The following is a 23934-nucleotide window of genomic DNA, read 5'->3' as shown; positions in this document are numbered from 1 at the left end:
CTAGCTCACATCTCTGCATGCAGCCTGGCACTCCACGCAGAGTAATCACACCCCAGTGCCGAGGATCCCGCAAAAACCATCAAAATCCTGAATCGTGGACCGGATACATTTGGGTGAATTTCACCTTGATGCCCGTGATCTTTTGCATCTACATCTTATTTTTCCTCATTTATCCACAGACCCGAGGACTTGCTTCCAAGCTTCTGATGTCTCCTCTTTCACTCGTTATATTATTCAGAATAAATCGGAGCTCACTGGTGGTCACGCTGGCCGTGAGGAGCTGGTAGAGAGTAGTCAAAAGCCCAAGTTCAAGCAGCAGGTGAAAATGGGAGGTTAGTATTTGGGCTCCCGATGGGGTATGCGGTCATGGAGAAAGGCTGCTCCTTTGTCTGTTGTTGCCCCTTTGGAGCTGAGCAGCTCAGTGCAGGTCGGTTGCATCTAGCAGGATAAGAAAGTGATGATAGAAGCAGGTTTTTGCCATCCTATTTACAAAATCCTGTTGTCCCGGAGCTGGAAGGAACCGAGCAGTGGGAAACCATTCCTTCGCTGGCAGCCTCCAGCCTCCTTCAGCTAACACCCAGCCCCAAAGCTGGCGTTCCCATCTTTTCCCCAGGACTGCTGCCAGAGCACTACCAACGCTGTGTTCCCCACAGCTGGTGCTTTCTTACCATCTTTTCCTCCTTCTCTCATCTCTATGCAAAACAGGAGCCAGCAAAACCCATCGCAGCCTTGCAGGTATCTTTTGATTTGGGTAGTGCTGTGCCAGTGTTTAATGTGGAGGCCTCTATTAGATTAATTGTGCTTTTACAGAAACACAGCCCTTCCGCTCTCCAACAATTATCGTAACTGAAAGGGAGCAATGAATGGGGTTTCACTGGGATTGTGTTTGTCTGTTAGGTTTTTAATGGGAAAGGGAAAGAGAGGAAGAAAAAGAATGAGAAAGAAAAGAAAAGGAGGAAGGGAAAAGAAAGGAAAAAGAAAAAAGAAGAGAAGCCCATCCTCTCCGCTGTTGGAGGACTTTCCCAAAGTTTTCACCACGGCTAGGACTCTACCCCAAGCGGTCTCTATCAAGTATTATGTTTAAATAGGAACTGTTTGCGTTCAGCGAGCCAAATCCAGACTTTGTTTATGTCCCTGCAGGAGCAAACGCTGGGAAATTACCTTCGCACACAGCTTTGCTTCGATAGCCAGCTCGTTTTTACGGCCGCGCGTTGCCAGCGGGCTCTCCCCGTTCGTTTTTAGCACTCGCCGGGGACTTCATCGCCCAGGCCGGGCGGTGAGAGCTCCGTGCCCATCCCGGGGGCCGCCCCGGCGGGGCTCCGGCGCTCGCCCGGGCACCGGGAGCGGGGGGCGGCCGGCGGGGGCTGCTCTTCCCGGGGCTGCTCGGGGCTCTCCGTCCCGCTCCATACACCGGCGGGGCGGGCCGGCTCCCTCCCTCCCTCCTTCCTCCGTCCCTCCCTCCCTCCATCCCTCCCTCCTTTCCCCTCCTCTCTCTTCTTCCCCCCCCTCCACCCGCCCCGATTGTGCAATAGCGAGCGGCGGGGCCGGCGGCACCGCCCGGAGCCCGGCACCGGGAAGAGGGAGGGAGGGAGGGAGGCGGCGGACTCCCGGCACCGGGAAGAGGGAGGGAGGGAGGGAGGGAGGGAGGGAGGGAGGGAAGGAAGGAGGGAGGGAGGGAGGCAGGCGACAGGCTCCCGGCACCGGGAGGAGGGAGGCTCCCGGCTCCCGCCCGCCCCGCGGGCCCCGAGGATGCGGCAGCCGCCGGGCACCGCGGGGCTGTAGCCGCCCGCCGCCCCGGACCCCATGGGATGTGCCCGCCGTCGCCTGGGTGGTGAGTACCCTTGGCTTTGTGTGTGTCGTCCCCCCTCCTCCTCGCCCCCGCCCTGCGGACCTGCTGCTTTTTTTCCCCGCCGCTGATCAGCACCAGATTTTCCGCCTCTTTTCCTTTCCCTTCCATTCTCTCCCCCCCCCACGCCCCGGGTGATTGATGGCCGGGAGGATGAGAATATTGCCACGGGCAGAAATCAGTTGCAGATGAGGCGGACTTCGGGGGATCTGCTGTGCAATCGTTAAACTATTTCCACCGCCGCTTTAGCTCAAATAAAATAAAAGAATAGGATATGGGGAGCCGCGCTCTATCGGTTGCACATCTGTGGTACAGAGAGTCCTTCCCATCTATTTTGGGTTTCGAACAAAAGTGCAGAGGAAAGAATGGGAATGTTCAGTATATCAATTAACCGCAAAGCCAGAGGACGTGTAGTAGTTCGGGTATCAGAAATTTTCCTGATGGCAAGGTAGTAAACTTTTGTTACTTGAAAAGTTTGCACTGGGGATGAATTTACATCCTTGTATCCTTGCAAATAGGTTTTGTGCTTACTGGAATATTACGAAGGCTTATATCCGATATATCTCTACCTGTTTCTTGAGTCGTAACATAGTATTGCAGTTTGGCTAAGTATTTGCGACAATTCTTATTTGTTATATACAATAATCTCTGTGTTTTATGCACAGTGGGACTTTCTCTTTTTCTCTAAGAGATGTTCCAGGGACACAACATGCTTTAGCCCATTTTCAGGCTGCATTAAAGTTGATCCGGACAATCTCTTATAGCCTGCTAACATTTCTGCTAATATTTCTCTTACGAGGGCACTCTTACGAGAAACTTACGCTCTGCTCTGCAATTTAACTTTTATGTATAGGATTAATCCCATCAAATTCAAAATTCAGCCTGTGCGAAGTGTTTGTGGAGCTGGAGAACTATAGCTTTGCCATGCGGGACTTTTTGGGAAAAATCTGCGCCCTATTGAAAGGAGTGGGAAAGATCCTAGTGATACGGCGAGGCTCAGATTTTCCCTTGTATTTTTAGCCTAAGAACTTAATGTCCTCTTTGCAGTGTCCAACCAGCCAAAAATCAGCTGTATACAATGGGCACTTTTGCTTTTCGGAGGCAGTCTCCCATCTCAAAAGAGGCAGCTCGCCTCAAATTTGCAAACCGCAGGATGGGAAATGGAATTTGCCTTCAGTATAAAAATCCCAAGTGTTTGCAAACAGCCCCGAGAAGAATCCGGGCTCTTGGCTTGACCTCTCCGCGCTGAATTCCAGCTTCGGGAGTTTGCAGTCTTGCAAAAAGGGCAAACGAGCAAAGTCTTCCCCAGTGCCCGCTCGTCTTTCCGGAGTGAGGAAAACACTCAAGCTGGAGGGAATTTTGGGTGCCCAGGAAGTGCAGGATTGAGCCCCGAGCCAAACTGCTTTTAAAGTAGCCGTGAAGACCTGCCCGTATCGGAGTAACTTTGCTCGCGGCGTGTGTTGGCATTGCCGAGGTGGCGTTAAGCTGGTGTAGTTGTGGGAAACCTGCCCGAGAAGCAAACTCCCGGGCAGTTATTCCTCCCCGAGCTCTGTGCTCTTCCCGTTAAAACGTTAGCGATATCTCTGCTGGCTCCTGTATCAGAGCTGCAGCGACCGTGGGGCAGCAGAGATGGGGACTTGCTCCATCCTAGGGCTTTGCTCCTTTTTTTTTTTTGGAAGTCTGCTGGAAAAAAAAACACCTCCTCTGTAGTCGCCCGGGCTCGGAGATCCCCTCTGATAAAGACAGGACTGGAGTGCGGCGGGTCCAGCACGGCTGAGAGCAGAGAAACTTCTCAGGCGCTCAAATCAGACTCTTAAAAACCTGAATGGCTGATAAAATTGTGCTTTTGGGGGAGGACCGGAGTGGGAATGAGGGGTGGCCTATCCTCCGCGCCTCCCGTTAGCACTGGCGGGAGCCGCGCTTGCCGTTTCCCAGACCTTTGTTGCTTGCACAGTGCTGTTTAGGGAGGGAGAGACACGGGGCGGTGGGGGCTGGGGCTTTCCTGGGCGTAAATTAGCTCCGATGGTGGGAACGGAGCAACCCAACACTCTTGTCTACCAGTTGTGGAGCCGGGCTGGACCGCTACATCCATTCCAGCTAAGATTCCAGTCCTTTGGAGTTGAGCTTTGGAAATGGTGTCAGGATCAGGCCCTTGCTTCGGTCGCTCTCTCAGATGTGGCTTACGCCTCCTTCTTCTCTGATAGCAGAGCTCAGATGACTTGTCCAGAGAGGGGAAGAGACCAGCATTCGGCTCACGCTTTGATTTCGTTGTGGTTGCTGGGCCCGATCCTGCAGTTTTAGGAGGGACCGTCTAAATGTCAAGTGTGAGGTCAGCCCCCAGCACGTCTGGTAGCAATTGAAAATACCAACCGGGCTGCGAGCTGTTACGTTACCCCCAAAAGCCTCTGGCCCCGCCGTGCCACATGTTTTTATGCTTCGGGATTGGAGATATTGCAGGCAGTGCCGTGGGTAAGTGACGCAGATGTTGGGTTTTATGTTGTCAAAACTGAGAAGGCTGATGCAGTGTAAAGCGGAGATTAAAAGAGGGCAAAAGGGTGCTCAAAAGGACTGGATTTCTGCTGTTGTGGCCAGGAAATGGCCTGAATGGGTGTAAAGGGAGAAGGGAAATGGCAGGATGGATCCTGAAAGATCCACAGCTTCAGCCGCAAACCCCTTTCTCTTTCCCCTCTTTCCACCTCTTGCTCCAGCAGCTGGGAACCTGATCCTGCAGGCGCAACCCCGCCGCGTAGGGCACGGCTTGATTTTTTTCCTGCAAGTTTGGTAATGAATGACCGAGCGAGCCGAAAGCCAGCGTGGTTGGCATTTGAGACAACTCCCATCTCCGCCTGCAGAATGGCCTTACACCGCGTGTGTGCTCAATTAAAAAAATAATAATCGCGGTGGCCACTCCGTACTAGAACTGGTTTTATCTGGTTCCAGTTATGCTTGTTTTGAGTAAGGCGAGCGGTGCCAGATTCTGATCTCATTTGCACCAGCGGAGTCATTCGGAGGAGCCGGTCCCAGTTTACCTCACTCTAAGTGAAAGCAGAACTGGTCCTGCTGGGAGAAGCGCTCCCCCGGGGAAATCGCTGCTGCCTGCCTGCAAATCAAACACGGGTAAAAGTCAACGGCGCTTGGGACCCTTCCCAGAGGCAGTGCGGATTTTACCACCGGGCCCGTGAAAGCTGTTTTCACCGAAAAAGGAGGGGAGAGGCTGAAACGGCGTGACTGTGCGCTGCGGGGCGAGCCAGGTGCTTCGGGGAGATGCCGACAGCGGGTGACAGTGGTCAGGCTCCCCATTAGTGATGCTGTGGAGGAGGAAAAGCCAGAGCCCCTTTCCACGCTGGGTGGGAAATCGCTGCTTGTAGGGGTCAGAGAGGGCGTTAGAGAGGGCAGCCCGGCCGGAGGGCAGCGTGCGCTGTTGCTGCGTGGGATTTTCAAAGGGGTTTCGGATCCACGGTCCAGGTTTGGGCACAGATGGTCCTCCTGCGCAGCCAAAGCTGCAGCCCATACCCTCGGCCCCAGCCGGGCTGGGTGGCTGCTCTGCGGAGGGAGCGTGTGGGAAACACCAGCTCCAGGGGAAAGGCGGGAGGGAGTCGAGCCTTGTTCAGGTCCAGACACGCGAGCAAGGCCTCTGGCTGAAACGCTGCTAACAGCTGTGTTTGAAAGTGCCTATTTTTCATATTATCTGCAACGCGCTGGGATACGACCTACCGCTGGGGACTGTTCTAGCCAAAGCATGTTGCAGACTAGTCCGTCCTTGCGCAGGGTCTCAGACAGAGCCTTGCACGCGCTCCCTTGCCCCAGTTCGCCCAGGTACCCCAGTCCAGCTGCTCCCCAAAACTGCCGGCTGCTGGAGGCTGGTACCAGGCTTGTTTTCCAGGTCCCCAACACAGGGAATCCTCGCTCCCATCCCATTGCCCCGCTGCTCTCGGAGACTGCAACGCCCCCCATTTTGAGCAGGTGCTTGAGAAAAAGAGGGAGTGGAGGGTGGTGTGGGACCAGGATATATTCCTGTGCTTTAGGTTGATCCATTTTCCTGGCCGTGATTGTTCTTAAAGCTGAAGAAATCGAGCAATTGAAATAAATTACCAGAAACTGTTTATATTACTCTTGCCTCCTCCACAGGCCATTAGTGTGTCCCTTTTCCAGCAGAGCTCCTTTAGGACCCCATTCTAAGCCTATCTAAGTCCACAGGTAGCTTTCCAATGACTTTTGTAGGTAAAGGAGCTTGGATTTTTTTTTTTTCCAGCTGCATAAAACGAGTTTCTGGAGTGCTCAGTGCATGCTTGAGAAGCCAGATTTAAACTCCCAGTGTACCGAAGTCTTTTGAAATCCTGGCCAAAGTGGGGAGGGGAGAGGGCTTTAAAAATTCTGCGCTGCTTTTCTCTATTCCTGCTTTATTTCTGTGAATCGCCCAACCATGCTTGAGTGGAAATTAATACGTTACGGAAAGGGAAGCTCTAACATGTCCTGCTTTTGAAAGGAGCAGAGACAGCCAGATCCGCGGTGAGCAATGTCATGGCTTTTGCTCCATCATCGAAAAGTTTTTCAGATTGATTTTTGCGCATGTTAAATATCAAAGGTCTTCCTATGGTAGTTTCCTTTTTGTTTTTGTTTTTGTAATTTCTTCCCAGATTTTGCAGCTCAGCAGAGGCAGCCTGAAGCTCTCGGCTCAGAAGAGACCTCTGTGCTCAGTTAGGCACTCATCTGTCTTGCTGTCCGGAAGAGTTACCTCTAACCATTTGCAGTGCATAGTTCTCTTCCCTCTCCTCTCACGAATTCATCGATCAAATTAATTTGGGCTACTGCAGGCTCAACAGGAGAGTCTGCTAAAGAATGTCGCACTTTGTATTTTTTGCAACCAAAGTGAAAAATATGTAGCTAAATGCAAATTAAAAAAAAGAGGGAAGTATTGGGTAGGAGAAAGTATTGAATAAAGTTAAGTTGTTGTGATATTTTTTTTCAGTACACAGCAGCCTTTCAGGTTTCCCCAGTTTAGATTTAAACTCTTCCTACTGACGTTGGCCTGTAATACTTTTAGTTCCATGTAAGCAAGTATTATTTGAGTTGAGATTCCGTAGAGGCAATTCCCTGTAGCGTTCAGAAATTACTGTTTAGACAAAATCCTGTGTCTAAGGAGACCCATGCTCTGGATCTTTCTGGGACTGGTATACGTTTCTTTCCAGTTGCCACCAAATCAAACACTTACCGTGGCTTTTATTCCTTATAGATGTCTAAATAATTGGCTTCCTTTTAGTGTTTACAGCTACCTGCAAGAGAGATGGCTCCTGGCCACCTCCACGCACAGGACTGATCCCACCCAAGTCCCTGGAGACCTTTCTCTTCCCCCCTTGCCCAGCAGCACGGGGTCCTCGTGTGATCCCCCACCGCACAGCGATGTCCCGGCCTGGCTCCCGCCTGCCCTGCAGCCTGGCGTTTCCCCCAAACGCCGTCCCGTCGAGGAACGCACGCCGCATCGTGTGGGGCAAGGGCTGTTGGCAGCCATCCCTCCCCTCCTGCCCCAGGCAGCCTCTTCCCTCGAAGGAATTCTGGCGCTCCAAAGACCTCCCCGTGCTTTTCCCACTCCCGTCAGCTTGCTCGGCGTACGGCCCTCCCCTGTCTCTGGTCTTACAAGCAGGGAAACTGAGGCACGGAGCAGTGCACGTCTTTGGGGCTTCCATTTCTCCTGGCAGCGCCGTGCAGCAGCTTTTCTCAGCAAAATGGCCCAAATAACTAGTTGAAGGCAAAGGCAGGACTGCTGTGATTCGTGTCGCAGCACGAAGGTGGCGGAGGTCCCAGCTCTGATCCAGACCAGGAGCTGAAACCTTCGCCTTGTCCGTCTCGCTGAGATCTCACGCATCTCATGCAAGGACTTGAATCACTGATTCAGGCACTGAGGTAAGGCCGTTTCCCGGCTTCCTACCTCATTTTCCTTAGCTACGGTGTGGAGCCGACACTATTTCTGTGCTGTATTTGCAGGCTTCGAGCAATGTTTGTAAAACTCAGGGGTTTCTTGTCTCTCAGAACCTGGGACGCTGCGTGTGTGGCCATGAGCACAATATACCTGTGTCTGTGGTTTTATGTGTTTGGCAAAATTGCAAGATCTTGGATAAGAAAAATACCTATAAACTACTCATGAAATGTTCCCCTTGTCCACCTGCAGGCTTGTCTTGTATTATGGTGTAAACTTCCCACTGGAAAAAGAGGGTAAAACTGATTAGATCTTTTTTTTTATTTTCCTCCAGAAGTGTTTGGTTTCCAAATGGCCGGGAACAGCTGTGGGCTGGATGGTGGGAACGTGGCCTCCGAGGTAATTCCCGTGATTGTCCTCCAGCCGATGTAACCATGTAGATTTTCCCAGCTGCTTCCAGGCGTTGGCGGGGACTGTCCTGTTTGCGGGACTCCTGAGAGTCCCTGGGACTGTCGGGATGGGAGGAAGGAGCTCTTCTGGGTGACGCGAACCATCTGAGCGTGCTGCCACCAGGCTCATGGGAGGCTCAGCCGTCAGCAGGGCTCCTGCCAGGCTCTCCGGGTCTCCAAGGGATGCCGAGCTGGTACAGCTGAGACCCATCAGCCTTGGACATTTTGCCCCTCAGCTCCTCGGCTGTGGGGACAGGCTGGAAAAGGGCTCCGGGGCCGCTCACCACAAGGCTGCAGCTGTGCGTTGCGCTGAGAAGTTGTTTGTCTCCGGAGTCTGGGATGTGCCAGGCTCAAGGGCTGAGTCATTTGATTTCTCAAATGCGTGCTGAAGGGGTGGCGGAGGAAGCTGCCATGCCGTTCCCTGCAGAGGGAGAGGGGGGAGACCCTCACGGGCTGATGGGTCTGCCGGAACTGAGCTGAACTTTCTGCTTGAAAAGCTTTGACTAGCAGGAAAAAAAAATGTGCCCCGGTGCGAAGAAGAGAAAGAAGCCCCTGTGTGCGGGGAAGTGCTTGCTCCCGCCGGCAGCCCAGGGCCGGGGTCAGCGCCGGGGAGCACACACTTGTTTCTTTAGGGGCTGCAACGTGTAATTTAGCTTGTCACGGAGGAATGTGCTCAATGCCTTTATTTAATCGGGAGTTTGCAAACCTGCTCGGGTGCCTTGTCTTCCTTTTTCCCTTCCCTTCCCAGCCAGGGCGGGGGGGGAGAAGGAACACGATGCTTTTGTCTCCGACCCTGTGGCTGCTGTCAGATGAATGGTTTTAGTGGCAGCTCTGTTTGCATGACTGGTTTGAACTACGCCAGCGAACACGCCGCGGTTGGGAGCAGGCTGTTTCCAGCCCCAGCTCCCTCCCAAACTCAGCTGCATCAGATATTTTCCTAGGCACTGGCATAAACCTTGTTACTTACTAGAAATGTGGCCCTGCGGGTTCCAGGGCGTTCTTGGGAGAAGGAAAACACCGTGTGGATGTGGCCTGTTGGAGGCTTCAAATGAGTAAGGGTTGGCAGTGCTCAGCACCGGAGTGTCTTGAAGATTGCTCCAGGTCTGTAGATAATACCCGGTTCCTCCTACTCGCCGACTGTCCCCCTGCAAACCAGCCCGGCGGCCGTGCTGCTGGGGGCCCCGGTTAAAGACATCCCTGGTCAGGAAAGGAGAGGGCTTAAACATATGTTTAAGTGCTTTCCTGAATCCAGGCCAGGTCCTGCGCTTTAGCAGAGCACAACCTCACTCATCTTCCTCTCCATATCGGAGCGAGACAGGAGCCCAGATGCTCGGAGATGATCCTTCGTGCCTCTGGCAACGGGTCTGCTCTGACCGGTGCTGCAGAAACACCTCTCTGTTCAACACCTCCCTCCAGGGAAAAAACAAAAGGTCCCGGAGAAGCTGGGCTGTCAGCGCAGATAGAAATGTTTGCCTCTGGGTAGAGATGCAGAGAAACCTGGAAAAAAAACAGCCACCACCTTTCTTTGGAAAGAAGGAAATTGCTCTCTAGTCGGGCATGTGGAAGTGAACTTGTGTGCTGACTCCAGAGGAATTTCGGCTGTTCCCCGCGGGGTTATGATTGCTGTTTGGGTCACATCCCAGCTCTGATCTCGGCCTTGCCTTTGGGAGCGGGATTCCTCAGCACAGAGCCGCTGGCATTTGAGGAATGAGGGATGCTCGTTTCAGAAAACCAAGCAAACTGAGAGTGTGTGTGTTTGCGCGTGTGTGTGTGCGCGCGCGCAGCTTAGCCATGTTCTTCTTAGCAGAAATTGCAGAATTCCCCCATTGACATGGAAAAAAAATATTCAGGGAGCAGAAGTAAGCCCTGAGAGTTGTCCTGAGGACAAATGTATTTAACCACACCGCTCTCAATAATGACAGTGCAAGTTCTGGGGCTAAAACCCTTTGCTTATCCCAGAGCAAGACGTGCAAACCCTGCTTTGTGCAGATATTCTCACCAGGGACCCATGGGATTCACGTGAACAGGTGCTGGGAGGATGAGGAAGCCAGGGCTATAAAGGTGTTGGTGTGGCAATAAAGGTGTTGCTGCGTTATACCATCGTGGTTCCTGTATCACCAGGAAATAAGAAAATTTAGCAGAGACCCCACCTGATTCTCCCAGAGATCCCGGGGCCAGGGGATGAGGATGCCCTTTTCTGGCTGCCTTGGGCTGGAGGATGGGGAAACATCTCGCTCTCGTCTCGTCTTCATTCAGATCCAGGAGGCTGGGCGTAGTGGAGAGGCAACAGAGCAAAACCCTCTGCCCCGTCATGACCTGAAAATAGCTGAGCTGGAGCTGTGAGAGGTGCTCAGTGGATCACCTCAATCATTTAGATAAACGTGGTGGTCCTCCAGCCGGGGATGTGGTGGTGAAGGCTGCGCGGATAGACTGAGCCACCCGAGGAACGCCCGGCTGGGAGTCCCCAGCGCAGAGCTGCCTCTGACACCGGCGTCTGATAAACAAGGCATTCTTCCTCTCCTTTCCCGGCAAGCGTTCGAGGGCTGGGCCCAGGAGCCATGGGAATCAACAGGAGTCTTTCCAGTGTGGGCTTTGGATCTTCGTCTGGATAAATAAATAGAAGGAAATAACAAATAACATGGGTCTAACAAATATTTTAGAAAGTATAAATGTCTGCCTTTCCCCATGACTCCATCCAAACCCCACGAAGGAAAAAATTTCCCTGTTTCTGTGATGCTTTTCCATCTGCCTTTCCCCAGTGATTGGGAGTGTTAGCGCCGGCACCTTGGCTGGCCTGCAAGGAAACCCTGCGTGGGATTTCTCTGGGGGTGGGAAATAACCTTCTCGGCTGACCACCTTCGCGAGCGAGGTTCATGCTTGGTGTTAAAAGGACCCCCCCTTGTGTGCAGACTGAATTCCCGTCCTCGGAGTTAACCGTTCGCTGAATTTGGGTGGCTCTATAAAAATAAAGGCTATATTGCTCCTTCCTGCGGGTTTCTAAGCCTCTGGACTGAGTTTTCCATGTCTCCCTGCTTGCTGCTGCCTTGCAGCGACACCTGCTGCGCAATTTTAGGAGGAGAGTGGTTTTCCTTCCCGCGAAAGCGGTCCCTTTTCTCCAGGAAGGCTTGCACCAAAGCCAGCTTTGGCTTTAAAGGTGGGAGAAAAGGAAGCGGGGAAGCGTGCTCCTTCCTCAAATACAAACATTTCTGCGGTCCGCAACTTCTCCAACCTGGCTAGGCCCGTGGCGGTGATGCTTTTGTTTTGCAAACTTCTCCCAGCCCGGCTTTGGGTGGGAAACGCTGAAAAAAGCCTGCTGTTGCTGCTGGCACAAAGCTCGGGAGAAGTAATGCAGGTGCCTGCCTGCCCCAGAGCTTGTTTCGGACAGGGAAGAGGCGGTGCAGCATCTCCCGCTCCCCGTGCCGTGTTTCGGGGAGCCTCCCTGGCCGTGGAGGGAGATGCGGGTACCCACGCTCTGGGAGGACAAACCAGCGCTCGTCGCAGCCGAGAACTGCCATGGCGCTGGAGAACAGCTTCCCTGGTTTGTTTTTTTTTCCTCTTAACGCTTTGCTCTCTGTCTCCAGTTGTAGGATTTTGGCAGAGCTGGCCATGATGTTATGGTTTGTGGTTGGTGCCCTCTTCCCAGCGCTGCTCCTGGCCGCGCCGCCCCCCATAAACAAGCTCGCCCTCTTCCCGGACAAGAGCGCTTGGTGCGAGGCAAAGAACATCACCCAGATCGTGGGGCACAGCGGCTGCGAGTCCAAGTCCATCCAGAACAGGTACGGATCCACCCTCGGTGCAGAGATTTCCATTTACAGATGGCACCAGAGTGGCTTTGGGGACTGTCACTTGCACAAGAAGCCAGGCACAATGTCCTGCCTCTGCCCGGCTGCCTTCTGTCTCTCTCAGTGGAAGGTCAAATCTCCTTCTGCTTTTCTTGGGAAGAGCAGGGAGCTCCCCCGAGCCCTCGTCCCTCCCGTTGTCTTTGCAGGGCCTGTCTGGGACAGTGTTTCAGCTACAGCGTCCCCAACACCTTCCCTCAGTCCACAGAGTCCCTGGTTCACTGCGACTCCTGCATGCCAGCCCAGTCCATGTGGGAAATCGTGAGTATCCCTGCCGCCTCCACGCGTCTTCCTGCAGGGCCTCGCGCAGGGGCTCTCAGCTCTGCTCTGCCACCACTTTAGGGCGAGTCGTTCTCCTTCCCTGAGGTTTTCCCACTCGTGGTTTCCTTCCAGGGTGTCTCTCAGGTGACTGTAACCTGTCTTGAGATGCCTGGGTGGAAGGGGCTGCTGGAAGCAACGTGACTGCTGTCATGAATGATGCATTTATCACTCTTTGCAGAAGCATCCCCCGTCAGTCCCTGCATTATTCATCCCTGTGCTCATCCCGCGTGCCTGTTTTCTCCATCACTCCCTTTGTCGCCTCCTCCCACTTGGGATAATTTGCCGTCTTCCATGTCCAGAAGTGCTTCCCACAGCCCATCTGCCTGTCACCCTCAGACCTCACAGTTTCATGCCACCATTGATCCATAAACCCTGCCTCCGAGGCGAGCCTGGGCACCCAGGGGGCTGGATTCCACTCGCTGCTTTGCTTTCAGCTCACACATTTGGGCAGATGGTTTAGTCCAAGCTATCTGAGATGCTCAGCAGCATGTCTTGTGGGTGGCCTTTGGCGTTACCACCGATATTTCTGTGCCAGTAGTGCCTGGGAGCAGTGTCCCGCTTGAGTTGGTGCATTTTCCCTGGGTCTCTGCAGCTTGTGACCTTGTGAGACATTCCCAGGGAGCTCTTGCCTTGCAGACTGACGGTGGAGGTTTGTCTGTGTGAGGAGCAATCCATCGCTTCGGGCTTAAAATACCCCAGCCCTGCAGGGCACGGGGCAGGTCAACGTGCAGCAGGCGTTGAGCCTGCGTGCTTCCTCACTGTGTCCTCGTCCCTCTACCCAGGTGACACTGGACTGTCCAGGCAACGACGAGATCCCCAGGGTTGACAAGCTGGTGGAGAAGATACTTCACTGTAGCTGCCAGGCTTGCGGGAAGGAGCCGAGCCACGAGGGAGCCCTGTTCAACGTCTATCTGAACGCGGAGGAGAACATGCCCGCTGAAGGTCCCAGCCCCCATCACTATGCCCACCACCAACAGGAGGTGGAAGAACCTCCCGCCTCCAGCCACCACCATCACGAGGAGGAGGGCGACGAGTGACCTGGCCCTTGCGGACTGTCCTGGCAGCCGGTGGCGCGGGCAGGGGGTGTGTGCGAGGGAGAGGGCCGGGGTTTGGGGAGGGAGGGGGGTGGTGGAGTCTTTCCTGTCTAATAGCTACTACCCTCACGCTTTGCTCTCCACGACACCCCGAGGCTGGAGGAACGTTTTGAGGCACAAGCAGGGCTGAGGGGCGGATGTGGGGCTGGAGCTGCGGGGCGAGAGAGGAGGGCTCGGGGTTTTCTGATGCAAAACTACTTGCACATAATAGTAATAATATATTGAGAGGAGCGGGAACCTGGACGAGGGGGTTTCGGCTGAGAGCGAGAGCTGAGCTGGGCTCCCCAGGGGCTGTCTGCAGGCTCCTGAATCTGCTGAGAAGCCCTTGCTTGAGCCCTTCTGGCTTTTTCTCTTGTAAACAGCTCGTGTCTGGGGTGGAGGAAGAAGGGATGCAGCCTCTCCACGCTCCCAGGAGAGATGCACGTCTCCCCTGGGATGTGCAAGACTGGGGGCATCCCTTCTTCCTCCTGTCTGCCCTGCATGACCAAGGAAACGGGGCTCAGCGGGGATGCGCTGTTCCTCCTGGCACCCACTGGATCTCAGTTCGGCTCCAACCCCCCCGTATTCGGTGGCTCCTGGGGAGTGTTTTGCCCCAGGACGTGCCTCTGGGGCTGCGTGTGTGAGCCTGCTGGGAACCCCGGTGGTGAGAGCCCTTACCTTGCTGGTCCTCGGGGGCCACCACGGAGCTCCCTGGGGACGAGGGAGCTAGGTCATGCCGTGGGTGCTGGGGCTTCACATTTGGTGGCCCGCAGGGGTGGCCTGGGTGGGAGCCAGCCCCTCTCCTCCCCCTCCCTGCTGCACTTTAATGGTGGTGGAGGGAGAAGGGGGACGAGTGCCGGGATGCCCATGTCCCTTCGTGGGGGACTGCTCATGCAGGGCTGGAGAGGCTCAGGGTGGGGGGACGGCCCTGGGTCCCTCCTGCTGCCCCTTTCTCTCTGTTGTATAAAGCTGATTTCTTTGGCGCTGTCCTGACAAGAGCTTCCAGAGCTTGTAATCGATGCCTCCCCCTCCTTTTTACAAGGTTTGGTTTGTTTTTGTTTTTGTTTTTTTTCTTAAATAAATTAGTTCTGACTTCCATTTCTCAGTGCTCTGATGCCTGTCTGGTTTTCGGCAGTAGGCTCCTCGGTGCTGACGGGGGAAGAGGCCGTTTACAGCAGGACACCAGGCGGGACGGCAGCGCAGGAGGGTCCAGGGCATGGGAGAGCCATGGTTGCCTTTAGCTTTCTGCTGCGTTCAATGTGGGAGGAAGAGGAGGAGGAGGAGGAGGAGGAGGAGGAGGAGGGAGAGCCGCTAAAAGGCAAACCGACCCCAAACGCTCAGCGTATGGGCTGCATGTGGGCACGGGGTCCCTGCGCAGCAGCTGTGGCCCAGGCAGGGTTGTGCTCAAGGGCCCCTGTGGCGGAGGTTTAAGAGGTTTAAGTGTCGGGTCCCACTTGTGTGGGAAGTGGCGTGGGGTCTCTGCGGGATCGTGCAACCTTTATCGGCTCTGTTGCCACTAGGTGACACTCTTGATCCAGCATGTTTCGTGGCATCCAGATGTTCACGGCCTCCAGGAGTGCCTCTGGAGTGGAGGAAGGCGAACGTGGACGTGGACTTGGACATCCCGTCGTGGGTGAGGAAGGGACCCAAGCACCTTGGCTGAAAACCAGCGGGCTCTTTCCAGGGGTGTTTGGATCAGGCATTCCCTGGGCAGGGCAGAGTGTGCCCTTGCAAACCTCCGGTCCCGCTGGCGCCTGGCCACCCAGCAGGGTTGTGCCCTCAGAAACCATGGGATGACGCTCCCATGGCCGAGCGTAACCCCGGGAAGGTCCCCTCTGCTCCTGCCCTGCAGCCGGCTCTTTGAGTCCTGGGCGCTGGGAGCTCTGCGCAGGTTTGGAGAGCAGCTCTCCGGGTGGGCAAGCGGGAGAGGGTTTGCGTTAAGGCAGCAATTGCCACAACAAAGGGGACGGGTCGAAAAGGAAGGACCCTGGCAGGGGTGGAGGTGTCCTGTGCATTAAGGTAATTTTTTTTAGGCTGTGCAGTGTCCTCCCAAGGACGGGAGCCTTAGGGGAGAGCCAGGAGGCAGGAAAAGGTGGAGAACGCCATGCTGTCACCAGCCACCATCATGTGGCCCTTTTATTGGCTTACGGTGAAAACAGGAGCTGGATTTAGCAGGGGGACTGTCCCTATAAACTCCAGGAGCTGCCGTTCAAGGTGTTTGGAGCAGGATGTCTCCACCTCCTTTCAACACGACCTGAGTGGAGGCAGGCAGTGGAGGGCTGTTGTGCAGATGAAAACACAAATCTTTTCAAAGTAGCTAGCCAGGCTCCGTCCTCCCTCTGCCCGTCCCAGTTAACGGCTGGAACGAGATCCTGAGAGTGGATTGCACTCTTGGAGGCTGCTGCGTTAAGCCCTGGACTGCCTGGATGTCCTCCCCGAGGTTTCCCAGCCTTCCAGTTTTACTCACTCTGGCTCACCAGCCCTTTTTTTTTGCCGTGTTGACACTTGGGTGGCTGTTGACAACCTGGTTTTGCTTTCCCCGCTAGTGATACTGGAGAGCAGAGCTGGTGGAAACCATGATCCCCTGCAGATGCGTCCAGAAACGCAGCGCAGGGCAGAGAGCGCAAACAGGCCAGCAGAGCTGCCGGAGCAGAGAAGCTTTTGCAGGGACAACGGTAGGATTTGGACCTCATTTTAAGGCAGATTTTTTAAAACCCGTTTTTCTTCGATTCACTTCCCTGGCAAATGCATCCAAACCAAGCGTACAAAGCCTCCCACATACCCAGCTGTGGAGGACACGCTCCTGATCCAATCTCCTTCTCCGAAGCAAAAGCTCCAGAGATAAACTGAGCTGCTCCTCAGGTTGGGGTGCAGCAGGGCCGAGAAGGAAACATGGCTTTTCACTGCGGCATGACTTCCTCGCTGAGCGCTCGCCTGGACCCAGCTGGGATAAATCTGTGCTGCTGCGCTGATTTATCCTGCCTGGGGAGGCTGCCGCGGTGTGGGCTCGGGGTGGGTTTTCTTGCTTGTTCCCAGCACAGATGGGATGAGGAAGTGAGGGTTTCCTGGTACAAGCGCTTTTCTAAAGAAACCTCCTGCTGCGATCAGAGCCTCGCGTGTGTGTGTGCTCTGCCCTGGGCTGCCTGCCACGATGGAGTGACGCAGAGGTGGCCGGGGAGGGTTGGCCGGGAGCATCCAAGGAGAGGGTCCTGGGGAAGCGGAGGGAGGGCAGACGCTGTGCACGAGCTCCCAGGGGAGCTTGTCCTGGTACGAGTGACAGCAGCTGTTTCCCAGTGAACAGTTTTCCAGTGGCACAGAGATCCTGGGGGAATATGGGCTGCATATGGGCTGTGTCCGTGCACCAACGTGAGCCCTTTGCATCTCCCCTGTCCCTCCATCAAGAGACCCGAATTGCACATTGAGCGAAAAGCAGACAAAGTTGTTGAAAAAGTGATTAGAAAAGTAGATCTTGGTAAAGAGACAGAATTCTGTCCCGGGTGGGTGGCTGGGGGTGCAGCGGGATGGGGCCGGTGGGGCGTTGCGGCGTGCACAGCTGGCGCTCGCCCACACCTCTGCAGTGGCATCTCCCCCGGGGAAGCGTGTTAAGGACGGCTTCGGTGGCGGCACAGGGAGGGAAGGGCGATGTCCGACCCTGTGACCGCGGGGGTAGGTGCCAGGGGCACAACGGAGACAGACGCCCGGCTCTGGTTTGTGCTGGAGCCAGTGCCCTGGGCTCTGGTCTCCCCCCAAGAGAAATTGCAGCCATTTGTTGGAAGAAAAAAAACCCCTTTCAGCAGCTGGGTAATTAAAAAAAATAATCAGTCTCTGCCAAGCATCCTGAGATGTTGGCTTTGACACGTAGCGGTGGCAGCGTGGGATACCTGACAGCACTTCAAGATTCAGAAGCGTCTTCTGAACTGGATGAAGGGATGAGGAAGCCAGTGGGACCCGCTGGGTCCTCTGATGTGTTGCCTCCCGCTTGCCAAAGGGCAAGTTGCCCTGGGTCCATCCACGGTTGCCCCTGCAAAGACACGGACCCGGGCTGCACTGAGGCCAGCCCAAACAACCCCGGAGCGGAGGGGCAGGACCCCTGGCTGTCCCTGGCGCGGGCGCAGCCTTTTCCCTTGGCTTCTCCTCCCACCCTCCGTCCCTGGCTGCAGAATGCTGGAAAATCAGCCGGCAAGTCCTTTCCGTGCCTCCGGCTGCTTTCCAAGCAGGTGACTGGGGCTGCTGCAGGCAGGTTTTGTCGCTTTTTATTTGGCTTTGCAAAATTTTGCTTTTTATCGACCGGCGCGGAGAATGGAGCCTGGTGCTCGGTGCCACCGGCCGGGCCCGGCCACAGACCTGCTGGCCCGTGGGCCACTGGCCACCTGGCAGGCAAACGCGGGGTCTCCGGTGCCGGCGGAGGGGAGGCAGAGCGCGGTGCTGGCTGTCACTTTAAGGCGGAAAAGGGAACTCTCTGCCTGCCACTTTGTGGAGTTTAGACCAGATCCCTGTTTTCATTAGCATTTCATTTCATTTCATCTCCTCCTCTCCCCCTCCACCCAGCCCCACCTCCTCCGAATCGGCATTTCGGCATCCTTTTCTGTGGATCGCAGAGCGGCAGGTAAAAGTCTGGCTGGCACCTGCACACACAACACCCCCCCTCACACACACGCACCCCTGCACGCTGGACGCACCTCTGCCCGGGAGAGACACTGCCCACACTCCTGCATCTTCCTCCTCAGGGACGAGCTGAGCCGGGAGCATCCCCGTGCTCGCCTCAGGGCTGCTCTGCCTCTCCGCGCTGCCTCTGCCTGCAGCAGCAGAGCTCGGGCACGGAGGAGCTCGGTGGGACCCCGCTGCCCCGGGGGACGGAGCTCTGCAGGTCGCCAAGGCCAGCTGGGGGGCAGAGAGCCAAGCATCGGGGTCCAGAGCATCCCCAGCACCCGGAGTATCCTGGCATCCAGAGCATCCCTGTCATCTGGAGCATCTTGTGGCCCAGAGTATCCCGAGGTCCAGAGCATCCCACCACCTGGAGCATCCTGGGATCTGGAGCATTCCTGTCATCTGGAGCATCCTGAGGTCCACAGCATCAGCACTCAGAGTATTCTGAGGTTCAGAGCATCCCAGCACCTGGAGTATCCTGGCATCCAGAGCATTCCCGTCAACTGGAGCATCCCAGCACTCAGAGTACTCTGAGGTCCAGAGCATCCCACCGTCTGGAGCATCCCGGGGTTGAGCTAATTCCCTGGTCCAGCACATCCAGAGCATCCTGCCATCCAGAGCATCCCTGGCATCTCGGCCATCCCGGCATCCAGAGCATCCCAAGCCTCCCCTGTGTCCAGAGCGTCCCCAGCATCCCGAAGCAGTGTCCAGGGACATCCCAGCTCGGGGGGGATTTGCAGGGACAAGGAAATGTGAGTAACGGGGAGGGAGACTTTGCTACTGCTGATCGGCTCCCGGGAATGTCACTCTGCCCTGACTGCCAGTGAAGAGAGAGAGTGGGGGAAGAGAGGGAGAGGAGGGGGAGAGGAGGAAGGAGGACGGACACAGAGCGGAGACGGAGAGATGGTCCATCCCCTGGAGCTGGCTCCGGTGATGATCACCTAGCACAGGTCACGGCTGGAGAAGGTCCCCCCAGCTCCAGAGCCAGCCCTGCCGCCCGGCTCCTCATGGAGGGCGATTTGGGGGCCCCCAACGCCAGCGTGCTGGGGGAGCGCTCGCTGCTGGTGGGGAGCAGCTGGGTGGCCGCTTTCCTCTGCTTCATCATCCTGCTGACCACCGCGGGTAACTTCCTCCTCATCCTCCTCATCGTCACGCAGCGCTCCCTCCGCAACACCTCCAACTACTTCCTGGTGTCCCTCTTCATGTCCGACCTGATGGTGGGGCTGGTGGTCATGCCCCCGGCCATGCTCAACCAGCTCTACGGCCGCTGGGTGCTGCAGGGCGACTTCTGCTCCCTCTGGTACTCCTTCGACGTCATGTGCTGCAGCGCCTCCATCCTCAACCTCTGCGTCATCAGCTTGGACCGCTACCTGCTCATCATCTCCCCCCTCAAATACAAGCTGCGCATGACCTCCTGCAGGGCCCTCTGGCTCATCCTGGCCACCTGGACCTTGGCTGCGCTGGCCTCCTTCTTGCCCATCAAGATGGGCTGGCACGAGCTGGAGTTTGAGGTCCGGTCCCCAAACGTCACCTCCCGGGGGGACGAGGACCAGTGCCGGCTGCTGGTCAGCTTGCCCTACGCCTTGGTGGCCTCCTGCCTGACTTTCTTCCTCCCGTCCGCCGCCATCTCCTTCACCTACTGCCGCATCCTCCTGGCAGCCCGCAAGCAAGCGGTGCAGGTGGCTTCCCTCGCCTCCAACGTGGCCGCCACCACCGACGAGACCACGCCGCAGGTAAGGTGGCGACGGGGACGTTGCTCCTTGCGAATCCCCATGGTTTGGGGACCTGGGGTGTTTCTGCCTTTGGGACATCCTCGGCGCCGGAGCTGAATGAGGGCTTTGGCAACCAGATCGCAGGGAGGGAGATTTTGGGCAACAGCCCCCTCCGCGATGGGAGGATGGCACCTCCGCGGCGTCCTCGGGGGTGTCCCACGTCTTGTCCCAGCGACGGCGAGCTTTTAAGCTGCTCAGGAGCACAGAAACAGCATGAGCGGAAGCAGAGAAATAAATTAAGATACAAAAATGCTCAGCAGAGCAAAATAAATGCAGTTTCGCCCCCCTCTTGGCTAGCATCATCCCGGAGGGTTTTAATCTTATCTGACTTTCCACTCGTAAATCTTGGCCGTGGTGGGCGTCAGACATACGGGGGAGAAGGAGCTTAAATAACAGCAAATACCCAATTGTGGAGAGCACCTTATTTTGAACAGCCAGCTTCTATTTTTGTCACCTGCTCTATAACGGGACCCGCAAAATACCTCCTTACTCCGTTGCTGGTTAAACCGGGGTGTGTGGTTTTTATAACCCAAACGTGGCTGCGCTTGTTTGTGTTTCCCCGGGAGAAGGTAATTGCCACTAAATCTAACAGCTTTAATTCCGCGTAATAGGCTTTATTGACCTCATATCCTACAGGGAAAAGACAAACTTAATTGCCTTTAAATACCTGGATTTAGTTTGTTGTTCTTGCTCTTTTAAGAAAGGAGCCGGGAGTCTCTGAGCGGGCCAGCTCTCCCGCACGTGATGTACCGGACTTTCACAGGAGAATCAAAGAATAAAGAGACAATATCAGAAAACGTTGCTTTTCCCCTTGAATGCCACATTTTTGGACTCTACAAACACAACCTGCCGCAGCCCCGGTGCTGCCCGGCTGGGGGGATGCTCGGGCGCTTCGCTCTGTCGTGGGAAACCGACAGCCCCGCCGTGTCCCGGCACACTCCCACGAGCCCCGAATCGGCTCCGGGCTGAAAACAAGGTGTCAGCCAGGCAGCTGTCAGGTTTCATCTTTTTAAGCCATTTTTGTTCACTTTTTGGGCAGGAAGCTGAGTGGCAACGGGGCCTCCTTTAATTACGGTGGCAGGCTGAGATAATAACTTCATTTTAGATTGCAAGAGCGGATAAAGGATTGAGTTATGGATAAAGGATTGAGTTATGGTGTTTGTGGGCTGAAACGTTTGGCGTCCTGCTTTTAAAAACATAAATAGTTTGCTGCTCTAATCAGCAGCTAGAGCTGCCTCTTTAGGGCACGCTTCATCCTCACCAAAACAGTGGCTGAGTTGGATTTTTCTATAAAAGAAGCGTCTTAATGTTAAAGCCCCGATTTTACCGTTAAAAAAATCCCCAAACCTCTCAATGTTGAGGGTTTCTGTTGCTTCTTCTTCCTGATTTATGGTTCGGGTACAGCGGCGTGTGCCACCCTCCTGCCCCTTGCACGAAGGGAAATGACAGTGGGGGTTTTTGCAGGATTTGCAGCACCAAAAGCCACTTTTCTTGGGCGGGAGGTTGGTGCTCTGGCCCGGGGAGAAGCACTCGCTCATCACCCCTTGTCCCGCTGCAGGTTCCCCACACCCCGAGCCAGCCCGCGGCCGGCAGCGAGAGCAGGAGATTCGCCAACAAGCACAGCAAGAAGGCGCTGAAGGCCAGCCTGACGCTGGGCATCCTCCTGGGCATGTTCTTCGTGGCTTGGCTCCCCTTCTTTGTCACCAACGTGACGCAGGTAAGGACCAAGGGGTTGGTTGATTTTTTTTTTTCACGTCGGGTTTTCAAAAGATTTAACTTTGAACCCAGCGGGGTTGGATCTCAGACGCCCACAAGTCTTGCTGGAAAGACCAAATTTCCCCAGGGAGCAAACCCTCCGTAAGGGTTTTGAAGGGTTCCTTCGAAAGGAAAACATTGGCATCTCTGGGAAACCCTCTGGATGGGGGCCGAGGTGGGAGACGCTGCTCACCCTTGCTGTGTCCCCCCCGCAGGCAGTCTGCGGCTGTGTCCCTGCCGGCTTCTTCGACGTGCTCACCTGGCTCGGGTACTGCAACAGCACCATGAACCCCATCATCTACCCGCTCTTCATGAGGGACTTCAAGAGGGCCATGGGCAAATACCTGCCCTGCTGCCGGCGCTCGGGGGAGCCCCGTCCCAGCGCCATCTCCCTCTCCATGAGGAACTCCAACAGCGGACCCCGCGCCGCCACGTCCCTCAAGAACGTCCTCACCTTGCAGGCGGAGACCGACTCGGTTGACTCCGGGGCGCTGGGGAATGAACACAACCCGCTGCCGGCCGGCGACAGCGCCCGGCCTCTCCTGGCCCCCGGCACCCGCTTGGTCAACCTTTTCGACGTGGAGCCCCCGGACGCGGAGCTGCAGCCCAAGCGGCTCGGCACCCCCGTGGCCTGAGCGAGGGCGTCCCCACGGGGGGTTACAGACCTCTGCGTGCTGGGAAGGAGCCCCCAGCCCCGCGCAAACTCTCCCGAGGGCCGATTTGCCACAAGACGTCTCCCTGCCCACGCAGAGCTCCTCCATACCCTCTTCAAACGCAATCTCCTTGGAGAAGACGTTGTCACCGAGCACTTCTGCGGGTAGGTTTCAATAGTGCAAAACCACGTTTTACTGCTGAATTAATCTGCCTTGTTTCTCTCTCTTTCCATCCCTCCTTTGCTCACCGTCACCAATCCCTCACCCTTCTCCGAGAGCCGTGGCCTTTTCATCTCCGGTTATCCTGAACCTCAGACTCTAGATCCTTCGTCTCCCCGAATCCAACGCAAGGCTTTGTTTTCAGCGTCCGCTCACCCGGCTCAGCAGATCCCCTCTGTCTCACCAAGCGCACCGCGAGGACCGGTGGAAACCACATCCTGTGACTCACGGACAAGAGGTTTTGGGGCTGCTCCAGTCCACGGAACATCCCGTCTTCTTGGGAGTTTAATCTCCTCGCCTGATTTGGAGCGGATCCTTCTCAGTTTCCTGCGAAAGCAGCCAGTTGCAACACAGCGAAACCGTCGTGTTTAATGAGGAACAGCCTGCACTACGGGGGGATTAAATTTGATGCAAAATGTTCAATGCTGCTTTTTGGATATTCGGCAAGGGTGTGGGTGTTGGACTTGTTTGTGGCTCTGTGGGTACCCTGACAGTAGTAACGGAATCAGCTTCCCTTTAGATTTCTTCCTACAGCTTCCTATTTTTGGCATATAACCATCACACTTTGCTCTTACAATCCATCAATTTTTAGATGATGCAATTAGAAAAGATATTTTTTTTTCTGCCGTCAAATAAGAATCTCACCAAATATTGTCTTTTAAACGACGATGCCAGCCCCCCCTCCAACTCTCCTCACAGCCCGAAGCAGAGAGAACAGTGAGTAATATGGTAAGTGGGCACTTCAAAAATAAATAAAACAAATGCTTTTAGGAAATTCTTCCTCAAGTGCCTTTCGGCTGCAGAGACGGGTTGGCGGGTGGTTGCCGTGCCCTCCCTGGACTCGTACCCTCCCAGCCTCGCTGCCTGTTTCCCAGCTCGCGCTAACGAGTTTGATTCTGCTCCTGAAGATTATAGAGACGAACGAGTCCGAAGCATCCCTCGGATACGGGATGCCGGAAGAAGCAGCCACGCACCAAGCAAGTCTCATTAGTTTTACTTCCCACGTTGCCCACGGATGTTCCAGGACTGAACAAGTGTTTTTATGAGTAACTTCTCATTTATTTGCTACAAATCCCCTTGCAAGCGACAGCTGGCCCAGCGGTCAGCGGTAAGTGACTGTGACAAAGGGAGGTCTGAGCACAGGTTCAAACATCAACCCCTTTAAAGCATTTTCGCCACACATTTGTGGGCAGATAACTTGGGTTTGCTATCAAGCAGGAGGATAAATATGTACATCTTTCCACAAATGGCTTTATATAAGAACATATGAACATACTTTGACTACAACTCTGGTTACAAAGGAGTAGAAAAATACACAATGAATTTCGGAAGCGCGTTAGGTTGCCAAGTCAGCAGACACAGGAGATGGACAGAGAGAGATGCCTTTTCAAGCCAAATGTTCAAAAGCAATAATATGTTACTCTCATGGAGCCAGTTCTTTGTAAT

General features: G+C 55.2%; 2 protein-coding genes across 7 annotated transcripts; both read left to right on the top strand.

The window, feature by feature from the left end:
* Nucleotides 1–1672: 1672 nt before the first annotated feature.
* NBL1 (NBL1, DAN family BMP antagonist) lies at nucleotides 1673–14540 on the top strand. Of its 2 annotated transcripts, XM_054222350.1 has the most exons (5): nucleotides 1691–1831; nucleotides 8095–8159; nucleotides 11791–11985; nucleotides 12198–12309; nucleotides 13152–14540. In XM_054222350.1, the coding sequence occupies exons 2-5, from the start codon at nucleotides 8137–8139 to the stop codon at nucleotides 13404–13406; spliced, it is 585 nt and encodes a 194-aa protein (XP_054078325.1). In that variant the 5' UTR covers nucleotides 1691–1831; nucleotides 8095–8136; the 3' UTR covers nucleotides 13407–14540. The 2 variants fall into 2 exon arrangements, with proteins under 2 accessions (XP_054078324.1, XP_054078325.1); XM_054222349.1 differs by lacking the exon at nucleotides 8095–8159 and having other exon boundaries at nucleotides 1673–1831.
* Nucleotides 14344–23866, top strand: HTR6 (5-hydroxytryptamine receptor 6). 5 transcript variants are annotated; one of them, XR_008469488.1, is made up of 7 exons: nucleotides 14344–14484; nucleotides 14578–15075; nucleotides 15989–16117; nucleotides 17305–19822; nucleotides 21420–21578; nucleotides 21832–22433; nucleotides 22634–23866. XR_008469488.1 is itself a non-coding variant. In XM_054222346.1 (6 exons), exons 4-6 carry the CDS (start codon nucleotides 19097–19099, stop codon nucleotides 22249–22251), a joined length of 1305 nt encoding a protein of 434 aa, XP_054078321.1. In that variant the 5' UTR covers nucleotides 14344–14484; nucleotides 14578–15075; nucleotides 15476–16117; nucleotides 17305–19096; the 3' UTR covers nucleotides 22252–23866. The 5 variants fall into 5 exon arrangements, 1 of the variants encoding a protein (XP_054078321.1); XR_008469487.1 differs by having other exon boundaries at nucleotides 15476–16117; XR_008469489.1 differs by having other exon boundaries at nucleotides 14453–14484; nucleotides 14581–15075; nucleotides 15476–16117.
* The last annotated feature ends 68 nt before the right edge of the window (nucleotides 23867–23934 follow it).

This window comes from Rissa tridactyla, chromosome 16 (assembly GCF_028500815.1).
Source record: "Rissa tridactyla isolate bRisTri1 chromosome 16, bRisTri1.patW.cur.20221130, whole genome shotgun sequence".
Classification (NCBI taxonomy): domain Eukaryota; kingdom Metazoa; phylum Chordata; class Aves; order Charadriiformes; family Laridae; genus Rissa; species Rissa tridactyla.
This window is presented reverse-complemented; position numbering and strand designations above follow the sequence as displayed.

Excerpts from the sequence above, each read along its gene's own strand:
- NBL1 (XM_054222349.1), top strand. The coding sequence starts at position 1,809 with ATGTGCCCGCCGTCGCCTGGGTG. Across the intron at positions 1,832-11,790 it reads TGCCCGCCGTCGCCTGGGTG|TTGTAGGATTTTGGCAGAGC; the intron begins GTGAGTACCCTT and ends CTCTGTCTCCAG. Across the intron at positions 12,310-13,151 it reads CCCAGTCCATGTGGGAAATC|GTGACACTGGACTGTCCAGG; the intron begins GTGAGTATCCCT and ends CCCTCTACCCAG.
- HTR6 (XM_054222346.1), top strand. The coding sequence starts at position 19,097 with ATGGAGGGCGATTTGGGGGCCCCCAACGCCAGCGTGCTGGGGGAGCGC. Across the intron at positions 19,823-21,419 it reads CCGACGAGACCACGCCGCAG|GTTCCCCACACCCCGAGCCA; the intron begins GTAAGGTGGCGA and ends GTCCCGCTGCAG. Across the intron at positions 21,579-21,831 it reads TTGTCACCAACGTGACGCAG|GCAGTCTGCGGCTGTGTCCC; the intron begins GTAAGGACCAAG and ends TCCCCCCCGCAG.